The sequence below is a fragment of the Caloenas nicobarica genome, chromosome 3 (genome assembly GCF_036013445.1).
Source record: "Caloenas nicobarica isolate bCalNic1 chromosome 3, bCalNic1.hap1, whole genome shotgun sequence".
NCBI classification, from domain to species: domain Eukaryota; kingdom Metazoa; phylum Chordata; class Aves; order Columbiformes; family Columbidae; genus Caloenas; species Caloenas nicobarica.
Window position 1 is genome coordinate 99,965,600 of NC_088247.1, and position 21,705 is coordinate 99,987,304.

General features: G+C 40.5%; 1 protein-coding gene across 9 annotated transcripts in view; it reads right to left on the reverse strand.

Annotated features, from left to right (window-relative positions):
• Nucleotides 1-21,705, reverse strand: part of ESRRG (estrogen related receptor gamma) — a 387,444-nt gene that overhangs the window by 230,573 nt on the left and 135,166 nt on the right. For 3 of the 9 annotated variants that reach the window (XM_065631562.1, XM_065631555.1, XM_065631569.1), the window contains one exon: nucleotides 3,250-3,308. The exons of 4 other annotated variants lie outside the window; for them this stretch is intronic. Coding sequence is in view for 2 of the 5 variants with exons in the window: in XM_065631555.1 (XP_065487627.1) it covers nucleotides 3,250-3,308 (59 nt within the window). In the remaining 3 variants the exon portion in view is untranslated. 2 more of the 9 variants (XM_065631566.1, XM_065631559.1) reach the window with 2 other exon arrangements.

Sequence of the window (21,705 nt, forward strand, 5' to 3'; positions counted from 1 at the left end):
ATACGATTACACCACTCGTTTCCTGACCTAGATCAGTGTGATCTGACTTACCTATACCTTTCTGCTGAGAAATCAGCACCCAACTGAATAATCTGAAAGATTATTTGGTAGTTGTGGGCAGTATATTTTTTTGGAAACACCATGATTTCATATAGGTCAAGTAATAACCAACTTCATAGTTCGACTATGTCAAATCACGTTTGTTGTCTGCTCTGAGAAATAGTATGGATTTATGCATTTTGAGGAAAGGCAATTTTCAGGAGAATGCCACAAATATATGCCAGTCTGGCTCAAGTATTAAATTGGCCCTGAGAACCAAGATGATGGTCCTTAAAACAAGCTTTTGCATACTGTAGCAGATATACCTCATTCCCTAAACTCCTGCAGCACATTTTGATTTTTTATTTTTCTCTGAATATGTTTTGCATGCAGTCTGCATAATGTGGCAGAAGAGCGGCGACAGAATAAACCTTTACTTTAACCTGGTCATTACCATCTTAGAGAAAGGAAATAAAGAATTTTTAAGCTATATTCTGGAGCTCATTAGCCACATTGGGATTTCAGTTCACTAATTTCAGGGGGTATGTCGCTTGTCCTAAAAATGGTACTGGCTGTTTGGGATTTGTACTCGCTAGTCTGGTAAGGGACTTTCTTGAAACTCTATTTTGTTAGAAAAAAATGTAATAGATACTGTTGAGAATATGAACTACACAGTGTTAAAGACTTAGTCTATGTACAGTTCCTAAAAGAAACAGATTTGAAAATTCTTTGAAATACCCTGTAAGTTAAATTGGGTTTTAATGTATAAAACGGCTGAGTAATTTAGATGTTTGGAAAAGAAAACAGTCTTTCCTAGAGTTTATGAAGCAATAAGTCTATTTCTTAGAATGATTAACTATGAATCCTGATTTCAAACATGAGCATCTAATAGCATATGCTCTCCACAGCTGACACTGTAAGATCATACAGTTTTATCAAATTAATATTCCAGGACCCAATTGTGATATTAAATCCCCATTCCCCACCTCCCCCTTGAGGAAGTGCCTTGGTTTCTACAGAAGTAATTTTACTTTCTACTCTTAAACAAAAAGTGGAATCAGGATTAAGCTCTGCTCATGGTGCATTTTGGTCTAATGAATGACACAAGTTAGATTTGCATGTACAGGATGCATATCATGACATTCCCACTGGAAACTGAAAAAAAAACCCCAAACCCAGAAAACTGTTAACATTCAAAGATAATACAACACTCATTCACTAAAAGAAAAACTTTCAGTACCAAATGCATATTAGAAAGACAGATGAAGCACAGCCAGGACAGCCTAAAGTATGCTTTGGGTAAGAATGCCCCAAATAACGTTCCATTTTAGAACACTAATAAAACAAGACTACAACAAAAGAAAATGTAATACAGTTTTGAACACACTGCAAATAAGTAACAAGATCTAATTATTTAGAAAGCCCTTCAGGATCCCATGGCTTTGGTTGAAATGAATTAAAGGATCAAATTAAAGAATAGAGGAAAAACTTAGACAAAATGAAGTGAGAGAGAAAAAGAGAAAAGAAACAGATCCAGGGAAAGTACTGGTCTACTTTATTCTAATAATAGTCATCAACAGAATATCTATATGCACTAACATCTAATTTGGGCACCCTGAATTCTGATCCTGATTTCCAGAGATGACAACTACATATTAAAACCAAAAACGAAACTTAAAATGCTCATTACTAGAAATAGATTGGTTTGCATGAGAAAGGTGCAGAGTTAGATTCTCATTTCATTTACGAATATTAAAGTCATAAAATCAAGTCTTAAAGTAAGACCAGCTCCCAAGTCAACATTTCCCTCCTGTTGGTAACAGCATAATTTTCCCTGGAGCTGAGAAATAACACGCACAGTGGCCACAGGGAAGAAGCAGTTGAGTGAGCCCAGCAAAAACCGAACAAGTGCTTAGGAGATGAGCACGAGAACTGGTAATTCTGTTTGGTATTCAAAGACAAATCTAGAAACACCATCAACAATGAAAGGTCTGACTGACTTTATGTCCATCTGAGGAGCTGACAACACAGGTCAGGGGCAAATAGTTTGATCTACTCAGAAACGTGGGACTGTTCAGAAGAAGCAGAAGGATCTGCTCATGTGGAGCAACTTCCAGAGCTGTGGTCGTGCCCAGATTTTCTGTTTCTCATTAGCTTTCCTCCCTTCAGCAAAACTTGCCGGTACAGATGGTCAGCTACTTTGTTTATTCTTAAGTATGTGAATGTAAAATGACCGAAGCAACATGAGTTTACTCCGATACAGAAGTTAATTACCAGAATAACCCAGCACGGTGGATGCTGGGCACAAGAGATGATGGCTGGTATTCTGCAGTCAGCACATTTTGAACTGCTTGCTGGTTTTAGGTTTTAAATCGTTTACTAAATAATAACTTTAAACATGAATTGGGTGATTGGGGGGGGGGGGGGGGGCGTGTTGAGTTTAATACAAGCAAATCAACAAAGTAGTAAAAAAACCCAGCAGCTAATTTGCCTGCTGCTTTAGAGAAAAGCTCAGGGATCTAAACTACTGTTTTCCCAAACTTCCAGTTCTCTGCTAAACATTATGTTGTCAGAATTCTCCTCATCCCCTGAACGCTACATATGAACACTCTTATTTTTGTGTTCTAACACTTTATCTAAGCACAGGTGCTTGTACAGTTAAGAGCCACCTTAGTGTTCTTCGAAATCATACTGAAGTAAGGGATCATACTTTGTTTTAAAGGTGAGAGTTTGTTTTACCCAAGACAACAGCCTGTTAACTTATAGGACCTTCAGCCACTAACCTCTCTCCCATCTATAACTGTCTAACACGTTTTCCCTTGTTTTAACTTACTGAACATCTACAGCAGCCAAAATGCACATATTTAACATACCTAAAACGCTCTGTCTGAGCACCCTGGACTCTCGGAAAGTTCAAGAGCAAAATTTGAAAGGCCGGCTTAAGGATTAAGCGTGAGCCATCGCTGTGTCTGAAGTGAAAAGGCTTCAGGAGCCAAACAACCCCCTCCCCACCACTGCTGGCTCTGGGTCTCCCACCACCCCCAGCAGCTCCTGCCTGCTCGAGCCACCAGACAAACCGCAGAGGAGAGGGAGCGAACCCCCTTCATGGACTCACCATCCTTTCCTAGTCACATTCACTACGCATTGCATTAGAAAATCGTAACGGTGTTAAAATATTTTGGCAGGATTTGTTATGGCCAGATCACTCACTTCCTTTGGGACACACAAAGCCTCCTCTGGCAATGAAACAGCCCAAATGTCAGCAAATCCTATAGAACAGAAAACGGTCTGTCAATGTAAAGCCTAAATGAATCGCCAATTAAACAAGACAAAACTGTATAACATAAAAATGCACAATACAGAGAAAAGAAACGACCTAGAAATGTTCACTTTTATTAAGGTTTGCATTTCCCACCCCTCCCCCCCAACCCTCCAGAAACTTTTTCGCAGCATTACAATGTATTCATCACCAGGTGCTATTAGAGCACAAGCTCACTCCAAGTGTTACCAATTCACGGACAGATTAGAGGGCACATTAATAACATAGTTAATATGAAGTGTTTAGAGCCTTTATATCGGTGACAAATACGACTCAGCCAAATTTCCTGACCATTGAGGCCACGGAGGAACAATTTGGTAGATTTCATCAACAGTTCTAATTATGTTCCTGTCAAGTCGAGAACAAAGTAATCCATAACTGGGGGGCTGCTCTGAGACAGTGCCACGCGAGAGTAATTTATGCCCGAGACACAGGGCCCTCGCTGTAGTTAGTGTGCACAACGCCTGACTAACAAGTGGGTTCAAAAAAAGGAATTTATTAGGGAAAGCGCAGCCTTCCAGCTGAGAGCGGCTCATCAGGTGCTGGCTTAGGAGTTATGAGGCAAAGCCTTCCTGTTCATACAAGCACGTGAAGTCCACACTGGCCTCAGTGGGTTTTAAAACGTGGGATTTTAGTCCAAAGCGTGGCACGGGTTTCTGCCCACGCTAGGCAAGCCCGCTGCTGAGGCCAGGGTGCGACCCAGCGCTTTTAAAAACCATTTCAGTCCTTGGGAAACCGGCAGCACCACCTCAGAGGCCGAGCGGTGCCGCTGCCCTTTTGCGATCCTATAAATAACCCGCTAATGAAAGATGCAAAGGGATTATTAGTAACAGTAAACTAAGATGTCACAATACACGGTGCATTTCTTACCGCAGCCCGACTGGGAAACAGGCCGAGAAAAGGAAGGGGGGGGCAAGGAGGGGGGAGAAGCTGTCATGTAATTTTGAGTCATTTTCCACTGTGATCTATATTGGGATGCAGCTTCTATCCTTTCAAACGGGATCATTTTATATATGACATTTTCTGCATTTCACAAAAAGGCAGGAATGTCTCCTTAGTGCTAGGAGAAGTGCAAAGCCTGGCCATGGTCATTCAGGACCAGCTCCTTGCATAAGTAAAAAGATGTTAAAGAAAGTAAAACGATGCGTTTCAAATGTGATTAAGAACAGTATCTGTAAACATGGGGGAAAAATAACATTAGCAAAAATTAGATTCATGTGATAAATACAAAATGCTTAATGGGTTTTAAAACATAGTTTTCTGAAGGTAGCTGCTGTCAGCAGTTTTAGATTTTTATTTAACAAGACAAAAACCACAGAACTTAAAAAGTCATTTTACAGCCCTTTCTTTGATAGTGAAGAAACAAGCTTATAAAAGCATTACCAGCTAACCAAGCTGGTTACCAGCCCGTTTTTAGCAGACCAAACATCAGTTCAGATAAGGGGGATGTTCACACTGAGGACCCATTTCAGAGACCAACTTACCATGTGGCCCCATGAAGGTTGCACGCTTCACCCACATTCCCCACCAGTAGAACAGGGGTGAGTGTGTGAAGGCAAGGATGTTGTCCCCATGTGACATATCCTAGCACTGGATTTTTGGCTGTACAAAAATGTTACTAGCTTGACAGAGCTATTGGGTTTACCTCACCTTTTTAATACTGGTTGAACGCTGGCACAGAGTGAATACAGAGCACAGTTGTGGAGGGCAACATCAAACCCCTGAGCTTCTCCTTTTACACTCTACTAAGGCTTCTTATTCAAATTTGCTTGAACCTATAAATTCTCTGCTGTCAAGTTTAGGGAATTTCCTAGCACCTGCCAAGTGGGACAGCATTAGTCTTGTGCAAATGAAGCTTCAAAGAACGATGATTACTTGCACCCTTTTCATCCAAGGATTAAAACAAACAAACAAAACCACCAAAACCAAAAGCAACCCAAAAAACCCCACTTTACAAGCATTGGTGGATTAAGCTTCACAAGGAGGTAGAGGAAAGGGAAGGACACTGTCCCATTCTGCAGAAGTGAAAAGAGCAACCTCTCTGGTAAATCAGACAGACGGTAATTCAGAAGCCAAGCGATGCCTGGACGTTATAATTCCCAGACTCGTGATTTAGTCACAAGACACGCTTCTTTTCCTGGTGAAATGTCATGCTGCCGCATGCCTCTGTTACAGAACACATCTTAACCAAGTGTAGCAAAAGCATGATGATTCCATTAAGTATCTAATATCTAATACCTTGTGAAAAATAATTTAGTACTTTATCAAATCTCTAGTTTGTATGTAGAGCATAAACCAGCTACATTTGCTAATAGGGCAGATTGACCCACCCCATATATTATCAAACCACATCAAAGTCTGCTGGAGGACACAGCCTTAGCTACTTATTATCCTTTGCATTAACTTTCTCACTAGCTACTCAACCAATACATTTTCCTGTAATACATCTGTCATGATTTTGCAGAGAAATCAGCAATTCTGAACAGTGCAGTATTAGAGACAGATAACAGAAGTAAACCCATCATGGTCGCCTGGCTTCCCAATCTACTGTTAATTGGCACAGATGGAAGCCCTTAGAGCTCGACTTGCACAACCGCACGCCACTGCTGGGCCCCAGAGATTCGGCCTCTTAGTTAGATTTGTATTTTTAGGGCCTCAGTCATTCACATGATTTCTTCACGATTTATTGCATATAAGAGAAATAAAGCTGGATGCCAACACCTTCAAATTTACAAGTTTTTTCTTCTTTTAAGCAGAAAAAGTGTTTCTTATGCAAGAGATCATGTGGCTTAGTAATCAGGAAAAAAGTGCTAGAATGTTGCTACAAATAATGTTAGCAATACTAGATCAAATGAGAACATTTTTTTTGGCTTGGATGCTATGCAATCGTATTCCCACATGTGTTACATTTAGGGTCTTATTTGTGACACCATATAATGAATTATATCTCTGAAGCCATGCTTCTAACTGTCTGGGAACTTGCATATATGGTTAATAGAGGGTTTGAATTGGTTTGTTTGGTTGTTTTGTTTTTAAATCACAGTTGCTACTATTCTGTTAGATAGTGTTTGTATTTGGACTTGGAAATCCTGAGCCATTGTACATGGGACTCTTACTGACCTTTTCTGACCATTTGGCTACCTATCATCACCATAACCCAGAAGCAAGTGCTAGAATATAAAAAGAACACAAACAAAAACACATCAAAAAAACCCCAAACCAACAAACCCCCCAAAACCCCACAAACCACACACACAAAGAAACAACAAACAAAATGACAAACAGAAACCCCAAACCAAAACTTCAAATAAAAAAGCCAAAACGTACTATCTTCAAGAAGAAAACAAATCCACTCAATGGAAATCAGATGCCTCTCTCTACTTTGCTTATGTGATTGTATATAGTTCTGAAATATTATTATATACCTCAATCAACCCTAGTAATTAATAATTCTATGGCTTCATTTGTTTTCTCTTTATACAGTTTCCCTAGTGGTGTCATCTTTTTTCCCTTATAAATGCTGGCCCTCTATATATTTAAAGAGTGATATAATATAAACACATGCAGTGCACTTTTGTGGAGCATGTAGGGGTATTATTAGAAGTGTTGCAGTTTCTTGGTGATCCCAGGTCCCATTAACAATGGGTCATTTTTAACCCCGAGAATATTAAAAACTGCTTAGAGCAAAACTGTGGTTTAGCCCCACCAACTCAGGCAGGCTGACACATAGTCTTCTACTGGGTAAGACTTGTCTAACAAGTAAGGTTGTAGCCAGGAGCAAAAAATTAGTTTAAAAAAAAAAAAAAAGAGAGGGGAGGAGCGAGTTAAAACATCACAATTCTACGTTACTGAATTGAACTACAAGTCTTTGGAGCTTTACCCCCTCCTTCCTTTCCCTCTGTATTTTTCTTTTCTGTTTTTATGTTGAAATCACAGGAACTACGCAGCCTTGGAAGGCTGTAATCACTCAGCAGGAACCTGGCACAAGCACAATGCAAGCACCAGCCAGGCAGCAGGAAAATGAAGGAAATCTCTCTCTCCCTCCCCCCTAGGTTTCTTAAAAGGGGCCCGGCACAAATGAATCTTCCCGGTAGCCACCAACAATTTCTTATTCCTTCCGAGCAATCATCAATTTCAGCATCAAGTGGTTTAGTGGCTCTACAACTGGTAGTGGCAGCAGAGTAAGCCCAGCATGCAAACGTTTTGGCTAATTTAAAACACTTGTGCTGCCGAATCAAACATGACAAGACAACAGTAAAAAGAGAGGCTATTATCCCAAATGAGAGTCGGCGGATGGCTGAAATTGGCTTGAGTGGCAGAGACAAAAGAGGTGGAAGGCGCAGGGACAACCAGGCATGATAATACCAGATACAGCAGACACTTTGTCTCCCAGCCCCCATGCATTCACACACATCACTACCTGGAGGAAAAAAAGACAACATTTCCGAGTTTCATGGCCAGGCACAAAAAATACACTTAAGATGATTCAAAATAAATTAGTACCCGGTAAAGTATCTGCTCCATAGGCATGGAGAAACTGAACTTACAAGAGACATAGCCCTTTCAATAGAAACCCTAACACTCCAAAGACTAAGACTGTCATTTCCTACCTGAATTCATGTCCTGCTGCCCAAAGCTCATTACTGCGAGTTGAGGATCAGAAGCACCGATTTAAGATACAGTAACCTTAAAATGACAATAATCTGTGGTGTGTCTGGTGGTGACTGACTGCTATGCACGCAGAGCTCACCGCATCTCAACGAGCTGCTGGGGGAGGAAAAGTAGAGGGCAGAGGAATTAGTTTTGCAAGGCATTTGGGAGACCACAAGCAGACTGATGATGTTCAGAGCCACGAACCCTGGTGATGGCTTGCAGCTCACTGAATGACGACCTGTGGGATCACTGGAGAGCAAGCAAGTTGTCTTATGCAAGATTAACAAGTTAAAAGTGCTGAAATTAATTTTGTTTAATAGCTGTGGGTGCAGACTCCTTACAAAGTAGGTTGCAAGGTCAGCAACCCTCCTAAAGCCTTTTAAAATGCAGCTTTTTATAGGGACAGTAGATTTAGGGTGGCTTAGGGCTTAAAGATCTAAAAAGCAAAAGAAGTGTAAGAGGTCATTTCCTACCACTTCCAAATCTTGGGTGAAGATGTTCTCTGTTTCACTTATCATTCTACAACACACACTTACTGGTACATTCAAAGCTACTTGAGGCAGTAAGAGTTTCTCAGAGTAGGCAAGGTGACAACAGACATTAAAATCAAACACAAGAACCAGATTAACCAGTGCATAGCAGGCTTGTCAGAATCACACTGGAAAGTGCCTACCTGTGTTCCAAAGAGGTGATGGGAGGACAGGGAAAAAAAAAAAAATATATATATATATGTGAGAACGAGAGACTGGGAAGGGAAAGACAATGGCAGGGATAGTGCTCAGACCCTTGCCATCACTCAGGAGTTCACCTGTGATTCACAACCTGCCTCCCTATACAAGACCATTACATTCTAAATTACTGTACTGCATAGAGTGTTTCAAGGAACAGTTGGGCTCAACACTGAAACCCAAATCAACGAGTTAAAAGACACTTACTCAGCTTCACACCCTAGTACATGTGAGCCGTCACTCACAACATACAAAAATATGCTGACTGGTGCTCCGTTATAGGATGCTTTTGTCCTATGTTTTTAGCAAGAGCATCTGACTAATTGCTCAGGTAAAGTTCATAGTGAGTGCAAGGTTGGGAAATAGAAAAAGGGCACCTGTTTTTCACCACTGTGTAGGATGGTCTGAATCTGCTGAATTAAATCAACGTTGCCTTGAAAAGTATTTGCACTCTCTACACTTGAGCCTGTGTGAAAGAGATGGTCTCATGAATTCAAGCAGGAGTCCAAGCCTGAAAAAGTATGCATCCCCAATACCAAAAACATGCAGTATTTATACACATACACCTGGTCCTGCAAACACATCTTGTCCCAAGGAACAGAGAAGCCCAGGTGAGGATATGATCACGATGGATAAAGCATGTGGACTTGTTTCACCCTACCCCCTTCTTTTAAATCTTTTCCCTGCAATGTGAAGGAAGTACGAGGTTTACTTCTCAGAGAAAAAATAAAAACAGCAACACGCCAAACAGTGGCCATACAAGCTGTTGATACAGAGCCTACCCTGGGAGCCATAAGCGTTACCGAACAGAGAAACCCATGCTGCCCGGCCGTACAGGCAGAAACCCCTCAGCCTCTGCAGGCAGCCTGGAGAAGCGTGTTGTCCTGCGTAACAAAACTTCATTGCTATGATCCTGCAGATGGAGGGGGGCCATTTCCCTGGCAATGAGGTAACTGACGGTCATTAGAGAGGACAGAATTAATTCTGCTGCGAGCCTGCCGCTGACAGTGGCTGAAGCAAACACACCAGCCATTTTTCTCTGCCCCTTCCACAGGGAGTTAAAACAAAGAAAGGAGTCCCTGGGAAATACTTGAGACACCAAAATAAAATAATTTTACACGCATATTAACACTGCCACTGAATACTGTCGGCTTTCAAGCTGGCATATGCTGCTGTATGTGGGGTTTTTTTCCCTTTTTTTGTCTCAAAGCTGAATTCATATCCTCATGCAGCAAGCACTTCAAGAAAAGCCCAGTTCACAGTTCAGCAAGGCACTGCTTAAAAGGCAAGCCTGATATAGGTCCTTAGGGCATCTCATCCATCCTGCGCTTGGATGGCACTCTCCACCAAGGGACCCCATTAGGAAGGAAGGGCAAACTGAAATCCTAACCCAAAGCAGCCTGAAACAGCACCGGCATACTGGTATAGCAGCGATGGATGAGACTCCATTTGTCTTCAAAACATGGGAAGCCAATATATCTACTTCATTGCAAACTCAACTTTACTTTCCAACCTTGTAGTGTACTTAAAGCTAAAACGTAGATCAGCTTTCTATCCGGGGATAAAGCAGCAGAGAAGTGTCACCCAAGACTCCAATTAAACAGATTAGACGTGACGTGCTTCCAATACAACTCCATGCAGCAAAACACTCCGAGATACACTGTCTGTGTTTAAAATCAATTGCCTGGGAAAGCACAGCCACAAGCTACAAAAGGTTTCCTTTCCCCTCCATACAGTGGAATAACACAGAAGCATCTTATGGTAGTACAAAGCTTGCAGGGAAATGCAGTTGCTGTAGGAACACTATCAATACTGGAGATATCACAGATCCTACCTTCCCTACAGAAGGTTAGGCCCTTCCAAGCAGGAAGAAACAGTATGTTTGTTCTGTGGCCAAAATAATTATAGGCTTGCCTACATTGCTCCATATTTATCCTTTCATAAAAGAGCTTTGTATCAGTGTTGAATGACCAGAGTTGTGAGACTAAGTACCTATCTGGAAGTCTCTGAGCTAAACTTAGGTCTGGCCAAAGTAGACACGGCTTCACTCACTTTAGGAGAGGTGATTCTGGTTTTACCAGGTCCGAACATGGCCAAATGAGCTTCTTTCAACACTACCTATTAAAATATTTAAGCTTTAGTAGGTGTATTTCCTTCATGGATAATATATAAGTATACATCTTTGGACTTCTCTGTGTGTTAGTATAGCAAGTATGTAACATTACAGCACAAACTCAGTCTTCATCCATGGGGGCAGTTTCAAGGAGAACACAGAGATTCAACTACTGTAACATTAAACATGCCTGATAGAAAAGTATATTTTTGAAAGCTGGTCACTTGCTTATAGAAATCTCTAGCCAGGGCTCTTATTTACAGTTCAACAGTATCTGTTATTCCAGGTGATATTCTCCTGTGCCAGGAGTGGTACAAGTGCAAAGAGAGAAGACCACCATGACCAGTTCATAGTGCAATTTAAGGAGACCAGTCAGAGAGCTGCTGGGAATTGAATGCATGCTTCTTGTGCTCCAGCCAGGAGCCTAAACCTAAAGGTTATTCTGTCCTCATGTAGCACCATATCACCTCTAGCGCCAATTAGGCTGACCAGAACTGTATATATCTACCTGCCTATTCAATTCATATCAGGAAGAAAGAAGAAAAAAAAAATAGGGAGAAAAAAAAAAAAAAGGAGCAAGGTCAGGCATTTATGTATGAGCCACATACCTTGTGTGAGCAACAGCAACCTCACATGGACCCAAACCCCCAACCCAACACCAGAACCTCTGCTTCCTCCTGCTCAGTGCAAACTTAATTGTTAAAAACCAGTCAACTCACTCCAAACATCAGACCAGTTCTCTTCCTATCTGTATTCAAGATCACGAAAGTATCTGCCACCAAAAGCCTTTCTGTGTGTCTGTGTTTATTGACTCCATAAATCCAGCGATAAGGCTAACCTAGGTATTCTGCTAATCTACAAAACCTAATTAGTGTGGACCAAAGATGAGGACAGCTACGTTCTCTGACCCACTGAGAAAGCTCACAGGGTGTCATCCTAAGCGACCGCAAAATCCATACAGATGAGATGTCTAATGAGACTGTCCCAAACCTCCTATTTAAACTCCCTGCCCCAAAGTTTTGACCTTTTTCCCTACACAGCACTACCTACACTTTTTCCCTACATTTTGAATTGGTCCTGGCCAGCAGGACAGTGGGAGAAATAACAAGAACCACTCTTTTCAGTCCAGTTCTCCTTGGTATTGAAAATTTCTCATGAAACAGAAAGATGATGCCTCAAAACTTTGATTTTCCTCAACCTGTAAAGTTCTACAGACCTCTAAAAAAATGACTCTACAACCTAGAAGACAGCAGTGAAACATGAGGTCCAACCACCCCCCCACCACTGGTGTGTCTCTGCAGTTTTTCCTGCCCACAGTACGCCACTATTTTTTAATGACTTGCAAAAGAGGATGGAGAGGGGAGACTTGGAAAAATAAGACTGAGATCTTGGCAGAAAACAAAAGAAAGGAGACCTAAGTCAGCCAGCCCCAGCTGCAAAATGATCAGTCTCTATAAGCTTCTGCCCCTGTGAGACACAGGTGAAAAGAGCTCACTCTTTCTCTGATACATGGAAAATTCAGATTCTGCCAGTGATTTCTGATGTATCCATATCTCTTAGTAGCAGGTACTAACTTTACTGAATTCATTGCCATACCCAGGATTATTAGGCATCAGTTCCAGGAGAAACATCAAGACTTGATCATGAAACCTAATGTTATTCTCTTCTCCTCCCTAGCTTCACTCCTAACAACCATGAGACCGAGAGGCACCATACCATATAACAGTTTTCCCAAAGCCACAATAAGACTCAATAAGACTCTGATGCTTGTTGCAATGCCCAAAAAACTGGGAAGCTTACTATTTTAATTGGAATAATAATTAAAAAAATATATTCATTGCAGTTTACTTTGAACTTCCTTCTGTACCACTGAGACAAATGCATTCAGTATCAGGAGGGTTTTTATGATGCAGTACAACAGCAATAAAAACAAAAAAAGGTGTTATGACATGTCCTGTACATTTTCCGGGGGGAAAAAAAAACCCACAACAAGTAAAGCCTCCTTCTGTCAAAAAGAATGTCCCCTATTTTCAACAGGATTTTAAGTCTAGTCCACGCAGAGGATTTCCAAATCATCTGTTATTGTAGCACCAAAACATGTTAAGAATATTGAGCAAATTAATCAAAGCACTCTGATTCACCAGAAAAATAATGTTTAAAAAAAAAAATCTGAAGCCCAAAATGAAAACAAACAGAACAGTGAACTCTGCAATAATTTTTTTGTCCCTTTTCCCTCAAGCATGTAGAGCAGTCATTAGGGAGCAGTCTGAAGGAGCCGAGGAAACTCATTACCAATATGGCAAAGCACAGTCAGGGGGCTGATTGTTCGGGTTTTTTCATGTCTTTCCCTTTCATAGAGGGATGAAACATGAAGAGACTTTTGGGACCTGACCGTGCTAGGGAGCGGGAATGCGCTTCCAGTCCCGCGCCACAAACCATTCCATCAGCAGAAGTCTCCGGCAGGTCGGAGACGGACTAACTTTTCCAAGGTATTAAATTAAAAGATGTTGAATTAAGTTAAACGCCCCACATTGAATTGACATTTCCCTTTTTTAATGCAAGCTAAGATTGATGAAAAATACCACTTATCTACATTAAGGGTCAAAATATCCAGCAGAAGAAGCCTCTGGTTCAGCGCGTCAGAGCAAAGTCAGTCTTACATAATCCGGGGACCAGAACGCGGATCACATTCTGATGATCCAATTAATGGTGGGATACTTTGCAATCAGCCAGGAAGCAAGGCCCCTAACAGATTGTGGGGCTGTAACATCAATTTCTTAAGTGCATTTAAAGGATTACAAATGTTAGTCCTGGCTTGAGATTGAAACACCTATTGAGGTGCTCTGAACCACATTACAGTAATTGGGTACCTGAATTAATGCCATTTCTTCTGTTGGGTGAGTTGAATACACTGGAATTACGGATTTCTTTTGCCGTGTTTCACTTTCAGCCTTTCCCCCTGACCCCCATCCCCCTGCCTCAGAACACAAATCTGAGGTAAAATATCTCTTTTTATCTAGATAGCTTTAATTGCAGCCCTGACATACCCAAGTACTGTCCTAATTTTACCTTCTGCATTGTTTGGGTGCATTTCCTTCCCCCCCCCCCCACCCTGTCCTGCTTGTTATTTTACCATGCAGTGACATTAAGACAGGAATAAAATTATTTTTTCTTCAAGCTTTACAGAGGAGGAGGAGAACGTTGCTGAGAGATGGAGCAAAAAAGTGTTTCTTTTCCTTCCCATATCCCTCTTCTACTATGTAAACCTTTTTATGCATGCACCAGATACCATTTGCAGTGTTCTACACCTCTAGAGAGCTAGAACTAGGGCTGCCTCAATTAGTCTTCTATTCCTTCTGAGGTCAGTTCAAGTAAAGGTCTCAATCATATCAAATTGGCAGGAATGCTAACTACCTGGGTAATTCAGTCTGTACAGGGTTCAGCTAAAGAGCTTCAAAAACATGTAGCTGGTTTCAAGAGTATTCAGTGAATATACAGCGTAAAGCTGTACGTGTGTGCCAGAGACTAAGCGTACTCATCTGGCGTATTGAATGTTTAAAAAACTAAAATAGGTTAGGGCATAGGTTTGTTTGTAGGGCTTTTCAGCCAGGCAGTGTCTGTTAGACTGCAGTACACAGCATACAGGACACATGCACTTTCCTCTTGTATCGTTTGAGTTTTGATAATTAGAGTCATAACAGGGAATTCCATCCATTTTTGTCCTCAGCTTATGTGGCACTGACATTTCAGCGACCTCGGCAGTGATTTCTCACTTGCAGCTGACTGGAATGTACACAACCATGATATAATGCTCACGGTCTGAAAAAGAAGGGGTGGGAAACTGAGCGTGGTATTCCAAATATTGCAGTCCACCCTGTACATTTCATTTATCTGGTTACAGCACATCAAGTTGAGACGTCATTTTTAATTACTCAATCTTTTGAGGTCTATTAGTAATTGAAGTTATAAATATACATGCAAGTATATACATGTACACAGGTTCTATATATTATATATCCTGCGCCAAGTATTCCAAGTTTTTGTCCTATACCCAGGATTCCTTAAGATACTATGACGCCGCAGTGATTCTGCTTTAATTTTGGTTTTGTTAAGATAATTGCAAACAGAAAAGATACAGAAGCTATTTATCTTCATTGCTGGTTAAGAGGAAATCGTAGCATATACCTTAGGGAAGCTAAGGAAGCACAATGATTTAACTGGCATATGAAGTAGAGACACAGCTTCTAATTTAGTAATAGAACTTTCTGACACTCACGAAAAAGCAGTTTGCATGGTTTTGTCAGATAAATTTTAAAAAAAAAGTTAACTGTAAAAGGTTATTTCCTACCGCATAAGAAACATCAGATTTGGGAGGGGTCACTGGGGACCATTCAGCAATGCTCGTTTCTCTTGAATGGTTTGAATGTTCCTTAATTTCCCAGTCCTACTAACGTGGGATATTCCTATAGTTTAGAAATAACCCTTCTGAAACACAATAAAACTTACAAACTATTTCCACATAAGAGGTGATTAATGAAAGGATAGACATATCTTCATTGTAAGGGCCATCCAATGAAGCAGGGCATAAGAATTTCCAAAAAGTGTCTTGCAAATCTCAGTTTAAATTTCAGAACAGCTTTTGACTCATTAGATCACGCTTGCTGAAATGATTTACATACAGATAATGAAAATGCAGACCCCAAGGACTAGTTAGCTGTTTAGCAGTGTATACATTTTACATAACCATTTCCATACATCTTGTTTTAAATTCATTAACAAAAATTAATTGCTACCCAGAGGTCTACATTGCACAGCACGCAGCTTCAACACACTTTCTAAATTATTGCTTTCTATCACTCCTCCACTGATCCTACACACAAATCAAACTTTGCTGTCTTGAAAGCATTTACTACCAATTTGTAGCATAGCACATATTCATTACACTTGGTGAGAATCAACAACTGAACTTCGGGAAATATATATATACACACACACACATATTTTAATATCTCTGTAATATTCTGTAATAGCAGAAAACTTTCTCCCTCTTTGGCAAAAGGCAGCATGATGCCCTTAGGCCTCCACCACAGAGACACCAGCAATAACAGCTCCAATGTGCTCAGAAAGCTCTGACCTCACTAACTTTCATTTGGGAACCAATCCAAAGTTTGCTGAAGACAGAAGGAGGCTTTGCGTTCCCTTCAGTATTCTGTAGTTCACACTTTCCAGTCCTATCCTCCGTCTTGCTCAGAAAAAAAAACCCTAATTGATCTTCGCTGTGCGAGCATTAACTATATTGTTATTGTTGTGGCACATTCAGCATGAATGCCTAGCGATAACCCTGTCCAAATGTCTGTCTGCTTTTTTATGGCATGGGTAAGGAAAAAAAAATCATACCTAATTAACAGAAAGTGGTCTTGGATTTTTACAGATGAGTAATGATTTGACACCCGGGCGGGGGGCTAAGATTCACTTTTTAGTAATAACATTTAATGGATTAAAAAAATAAAAAGTCTTTCCATACTTTTTCTGTCATATTTCCCAAATATTTACGGTTGTACACCTCGGGTTTGAAAGAAGCCAGGGAGAAATAATGCATTGTTTACACTTGGAATCCGCGGTGGCCCCGTCCCAGCAGGGCAGTACAATGAGCTGTATCTTTCCTTTCTCAGTACTTATCTTAATCTTAATAACTAGCCAGACAACTGACTCCAGAGTCCCGGGCTTATCGACTGGCATTCGTCACATGCACACAAGAGAAGACAAGAAATGCATTATATAACAATGCCATACAAATCATTATCTTTTAATATTTAAAAGTATGTATTCAAAGCCTGATATGAAACCATTTTGGTTGAACTCAATTCCACTGGTTATTACTAAATTTGATAGCAAATGAACAAAAATACACTTGTAACGTGTATTTATCTGCAAAAGAGTTTATTTGCAATGGATCAAAAGGCTGCTTCTTACTGCATTTTAGTTACTGCTATCAAATGCAATCTGCTTTTTAAACATGCTTTGATATGGGAAGACTATTTTCCAAACAGGTTAATAAGAAATATATATATATTTTTTTTTTTCCAGTCTACTAAGTACCAAGAAGTATCCACAGTATGAACAGAAAGTCTATTGCGCCCTCACTGTCGGTCTGCAGCGTGATTTCTTTGAAATAAGTTTATATAAGCAACAGGAAAGTAATTTCAGCTGTATCCACCAGAAACTCAGTACATACTTTCAAAATTGGCACATAGATCTAAATTTTGTCCCTGCTGTCTCAAACCTAATGGCATTTTTTGCCAGGAAGCAGAGACACACACAAACCCCAGCACTGGGGGTGCTCTGTGCTGCAAGTCGGGTCTCCTGTGAGGGTTTGTGTGTCTTTCCCTGCACCTCCGTGGTAAGAACTGCTCAAGTATGTATGCACCATGCGGGGGAGTAGAGATACATGGAAAATAATTAGGAGCCTTCTCCTACAGAAAGGGGAAAAGAACAAAGATTTTGAGCATGGACTCTCTCAGTAGTCCCTCTCCCTTTGCCTGCAAAGGAACAAGAGAAGATGGATACCTCACCCACTGACATTATTACTAAGCACATGAAGTGGCTTACACAAAATCACTACAGGTTAACAAAGACACTGTAAATTCACTCCTCAGCTCACTTCACTCGAACTCAGCCTATACAGTGTCACTCGTGCCAAGCATTATTACTCTCAGCAATGGGATTCATCCGTCATAAGACACCGGAGTCCCGCCCAAAAAGACTATCATTGCTAGTGCTGGCTTTTCCCAAAATTCTGTTCCACATCAAAAACTTCTGAAGCATACCCTAGGCCAATCCTTGCGTTAAACCACAAACCACAGGAAATCAATAAGTTAATCAATCCCATCAGGCAATCAATTAACATGAACTAAGAAATCCCTGAGCAGACATATTCTTGTGTGAGCAAAGGTCACCCACTGGGCCTTTGTATGTCTGTTCATATTAGTTTAAGCCCAGGTTTAGAAGGAGAAATTTTCCTGTGATAACAGTTCTTTGTATTGATGTGTCAGCACAGACACCTAGTCTCCGTGTATGTCTGGCAGAGATTGCCTGTATTTTTACTCATGTAATAACTAGAGGCCACTTTCAGAAGAGGGAATCTGAGATTTGTGCTCTGATGTGATGAGAGAGACGAGACCTCTTTCAGTGCCACTGAAAGGCTTTGTGCCAGGCTTCGTAACGGTATCCAAACAAAAAAGGAAACTGGGATTTTTCAAGTTTGCACCTTGAAAATTGCAAGTGCAAGCAAATTCGTCATCACCCCCAAATTTTTGATCCATCTTGCAAAGTCAATTTTTGACTCCGTTTGCTAGGGTCAGGTTCAGTCTCGCTTAAACCTTGGAGAAGGACGTTTTGAGCTTCCAGAAAAAAAAAAAAGCCCCTACTTGCCCTGTAACATCTGCAACTCCACTTTCTAAACACAACCATTAAATAATTACATTAATTGATAATATATTACAATTGTGTGGTCGTTACCACTCAAGGATAATCCACAATTCAGTGACAAATCCATTCAGTCAGATCTGTAACATACATGCAACCTAATTAGATCCATACATCGACCGGAAAAACTGAATTATTTGGCTGGGAGAAAAAAAAAGTCAGTGGTGCACACAAGGTCCACAAAGTTCATAGTAAAGCAGAAGTTTCAGAGCCAGACATAGTGGGTAACCTGAATTCTGTGGAAGTGAAATATTAGTCAGGCCTGCAGACTTCTGTGTGGTCACCATCACTACTTATTATTTGGATACGGTTGTGCTATGGAGTTGCTCATCAGTGTAACACTTCTTGCAGATAATTAAGCTGTGTAGCAGCCAGCCTTATTTACCTTCAAAATTTGCTGCAACTCAGTCTCCCTTCTGCATCACTCCTCTTCTACTAAACATATTGCACATTTAGCAGCAAACAGGGTATCAAATAAAAGCTGGCATGGCTCTTCTAATCCTAGCCAAAGTCAGGGAGAGAAAGATGCCTGGAACAGCTGAGAATTGGCCTAACTTTGGAAAGGGGGGAAAAAATGCAAAGGTATGAAAATGTATTCAACAATGCTCTCAGTGCTCAGATCCAGCGGTGACAGGGCTATAAGCAGATGCATTAGGCTGGAAATATATCAAGGTTAGATTAAGCTGCAGAGTTTCCATTTTATTAATGGTCTTCAATCTGACTCCTTAATAAAATGGAAACCATTTGTAAAATTTTGATCAGAATCCACCCTTAGCTTTGAAATGCTTGCAACCTTTGGGTATATTCAGGAACAGGTTTCAGAAAGCCCATGCCTAAAAATGAAGGAGAGAACGGAATGAGAAGGAGGAAATGACTCGAGGTGAATCAGACCTTGAAGTAAATTATTATGTAAACTGTGAGTTAGGCTAAACGAAGAAACCATTGGTGCAGCATGTTTTTTTGCATAGATCGTGGAGATATTAATGCTGGACCATTGCAGCATCTGCCTCAGTGGTGTAACTAGAAGAGTAAATATCTGAGATGTCTATATTTAAATATTATCCTCAATGGCATATTGGAGCCACTGGAAAGCCCAGGTGGCCAATGGGCTGAAGAAAGAGCAGGAGCTGCAATTAATGGAACACTATATCATTATCAATTCATTTAAGTTTCACCTGCTGGCAGGGAATAGGAGAAATAAAGGTTTTATAATACCTAACAGCTACTGGGGAAGGAACTGTTGTTGGATAAAATAAAGGCGATAGGAAAAGAAAGTTCCTAGAAAAATCACCCCTCCGCTGCATCTCTCATGCAGAAGGTAGCCTGCATAGAAAGAAATAGAAGTTCAGACTTCTAATGTAAAAAGAAGCCCGAACTCATATTTAGAGGTATGCAACGATTCCATTTAATAGCAAGCCTGCCAGAAGGCAAAAGAAAAAAAATAATCTCGCAAGAGCATACACTGTGCTGCTGCACTTCTGGTACCTGAAAACTGAAGAAGAAATCTTAAAGGAAGTATTATTCATACATGGAAGTCTGTGGATTAATTGACTATAGGTTATATACAGATTTCTGAAGTGACAGGCTTTTTCTCTGGGAAGTGGTTGCATCCAAAGCAAAAGGAATGTACTGAAAAAAGAGCATTCAAGTCCTCCTTTGTAGCCTTCAGAGAGAGATAATTACAGCACACAAGACCTCCAAGCAGGACTAAGATGTAAAAAAAAAAAAAAAAAAAAACCACACACACAAAAAAACAACTACAAGGAGAAAAGTAGCATATCATGCACACTGACTTACAGCCTTCAGTAAGGAGAACAGTCGCATTATCCAAGGCCGTGGCCTTTGTTAGCAAGCAGAGGCTTTTCCTAACACTTGAACTTGGTGACGTCTACACTAATAAAGCTTACATCCATAATGAAGCATGAGCACTTCCTCTGGGAAAGGCCCGGAGCTATCAGGAAGGACAACATGGTACTGTAACAAATTAAAAGTCTGTTTCTCCCCCTTTGACTTTGATATCTACTTGGATGACATTTGCAGCACTGATGGAGACAACGTTACGGAAAGAAGAACCTTGATTACTCTAGCCAGTAGAAAGTCACCTATTATCCTAGGAGACAAATCTGGAAATTTTTAATAAAACCAGATGCCGTCACTTCACTTTACACCTTTGGCTCCTGGTGACCCCAACAGAAAATATGGAATATATTTATCCAGACTAACTGAACGATTTCTATAGATGACACCTTCATCTGTTCTTCACAAAGCATTTTTCTGTGTACTCACAGACTACCCGGTAAATACAACTGAAACGCCAGGTAAGCACAAGCGACTTCTCTGTGCAGCGTGCCAAATATTTGTTGTTTTGACCTAGGACAAAACAGGTGAGTTAAGACAAGAAAATATGTATAGTTATAGAAATACTACTGTTCTATAATCCACACTCCTACCAAACTGTTTCCTTATAATCTGCATAAACCAGCCTTCCTGTTATCTTATACCTTTAAGGGTTTTGGCAGTGTGAGAACCACCTAGACAGAGAGAATATTTTAGGCTCAGACCTTCTTGAAATCAGGTGCATGCTGAAGTCAAAAGATATCAGGGTTCCTAATTCCCACAGGCCTCTGTGCAAATCTTTCAACCAATACTTATTGAAGTCACGTTGAGCACTAAGACAGCACAGCAAAGCTGATAAATTCAGGTGAAGTTCACCACCAAAAAAATTTACAACAAAAAAGAGGTAGTACCCATCTCTGAACTAAGCTAGCCAAGCGAGACAGTGTCTTGAAGCTTTTTGGGGGACTCCAGCTAGACTTAAACTGAATGCTTTGTAGTGTCCATCTCATACTGAAAGAGAAGGTATTCAGCAAGGTGCTAATCCAATGCAACACACAAACTAGCAGTTTATTTAAAACAAAACTTGATCCTTATTGGGAGCCGAGATATTTGAAGCACACACAAGTAAAACTAATTTAACCTTTGAAAAGTTATCTCCGGAGGGAAGAATAGAAATCCCTTTATAAGATTTTTAAGCACTGCAATTATTGACGAGGACTATATTACTTCAGTTTTCTCTGATCAGAAAAAAAAGCAAAGCCACAAGAGACATCAGCAGCTGTCAGGCTGTTTTCCAACTGCAATGAGGTAGTTTACAGTGGGCTTGTGCCAGTCTCTTAAGACCCAGTTAAGAAGCCTTTTTAAAATGCCTTAAAAAGCCAACTCATACATTAATCAAGTTGAGCCCTCATCCATACTTACTGCAATACATCAATTACCATGTCTTTTTTTTTTTAATTTTAATAAATTCCAGTTGACAGCAGACACCTTATTAAGGCTCACTAAAATGATACAATAAGTAAAAGGCTATT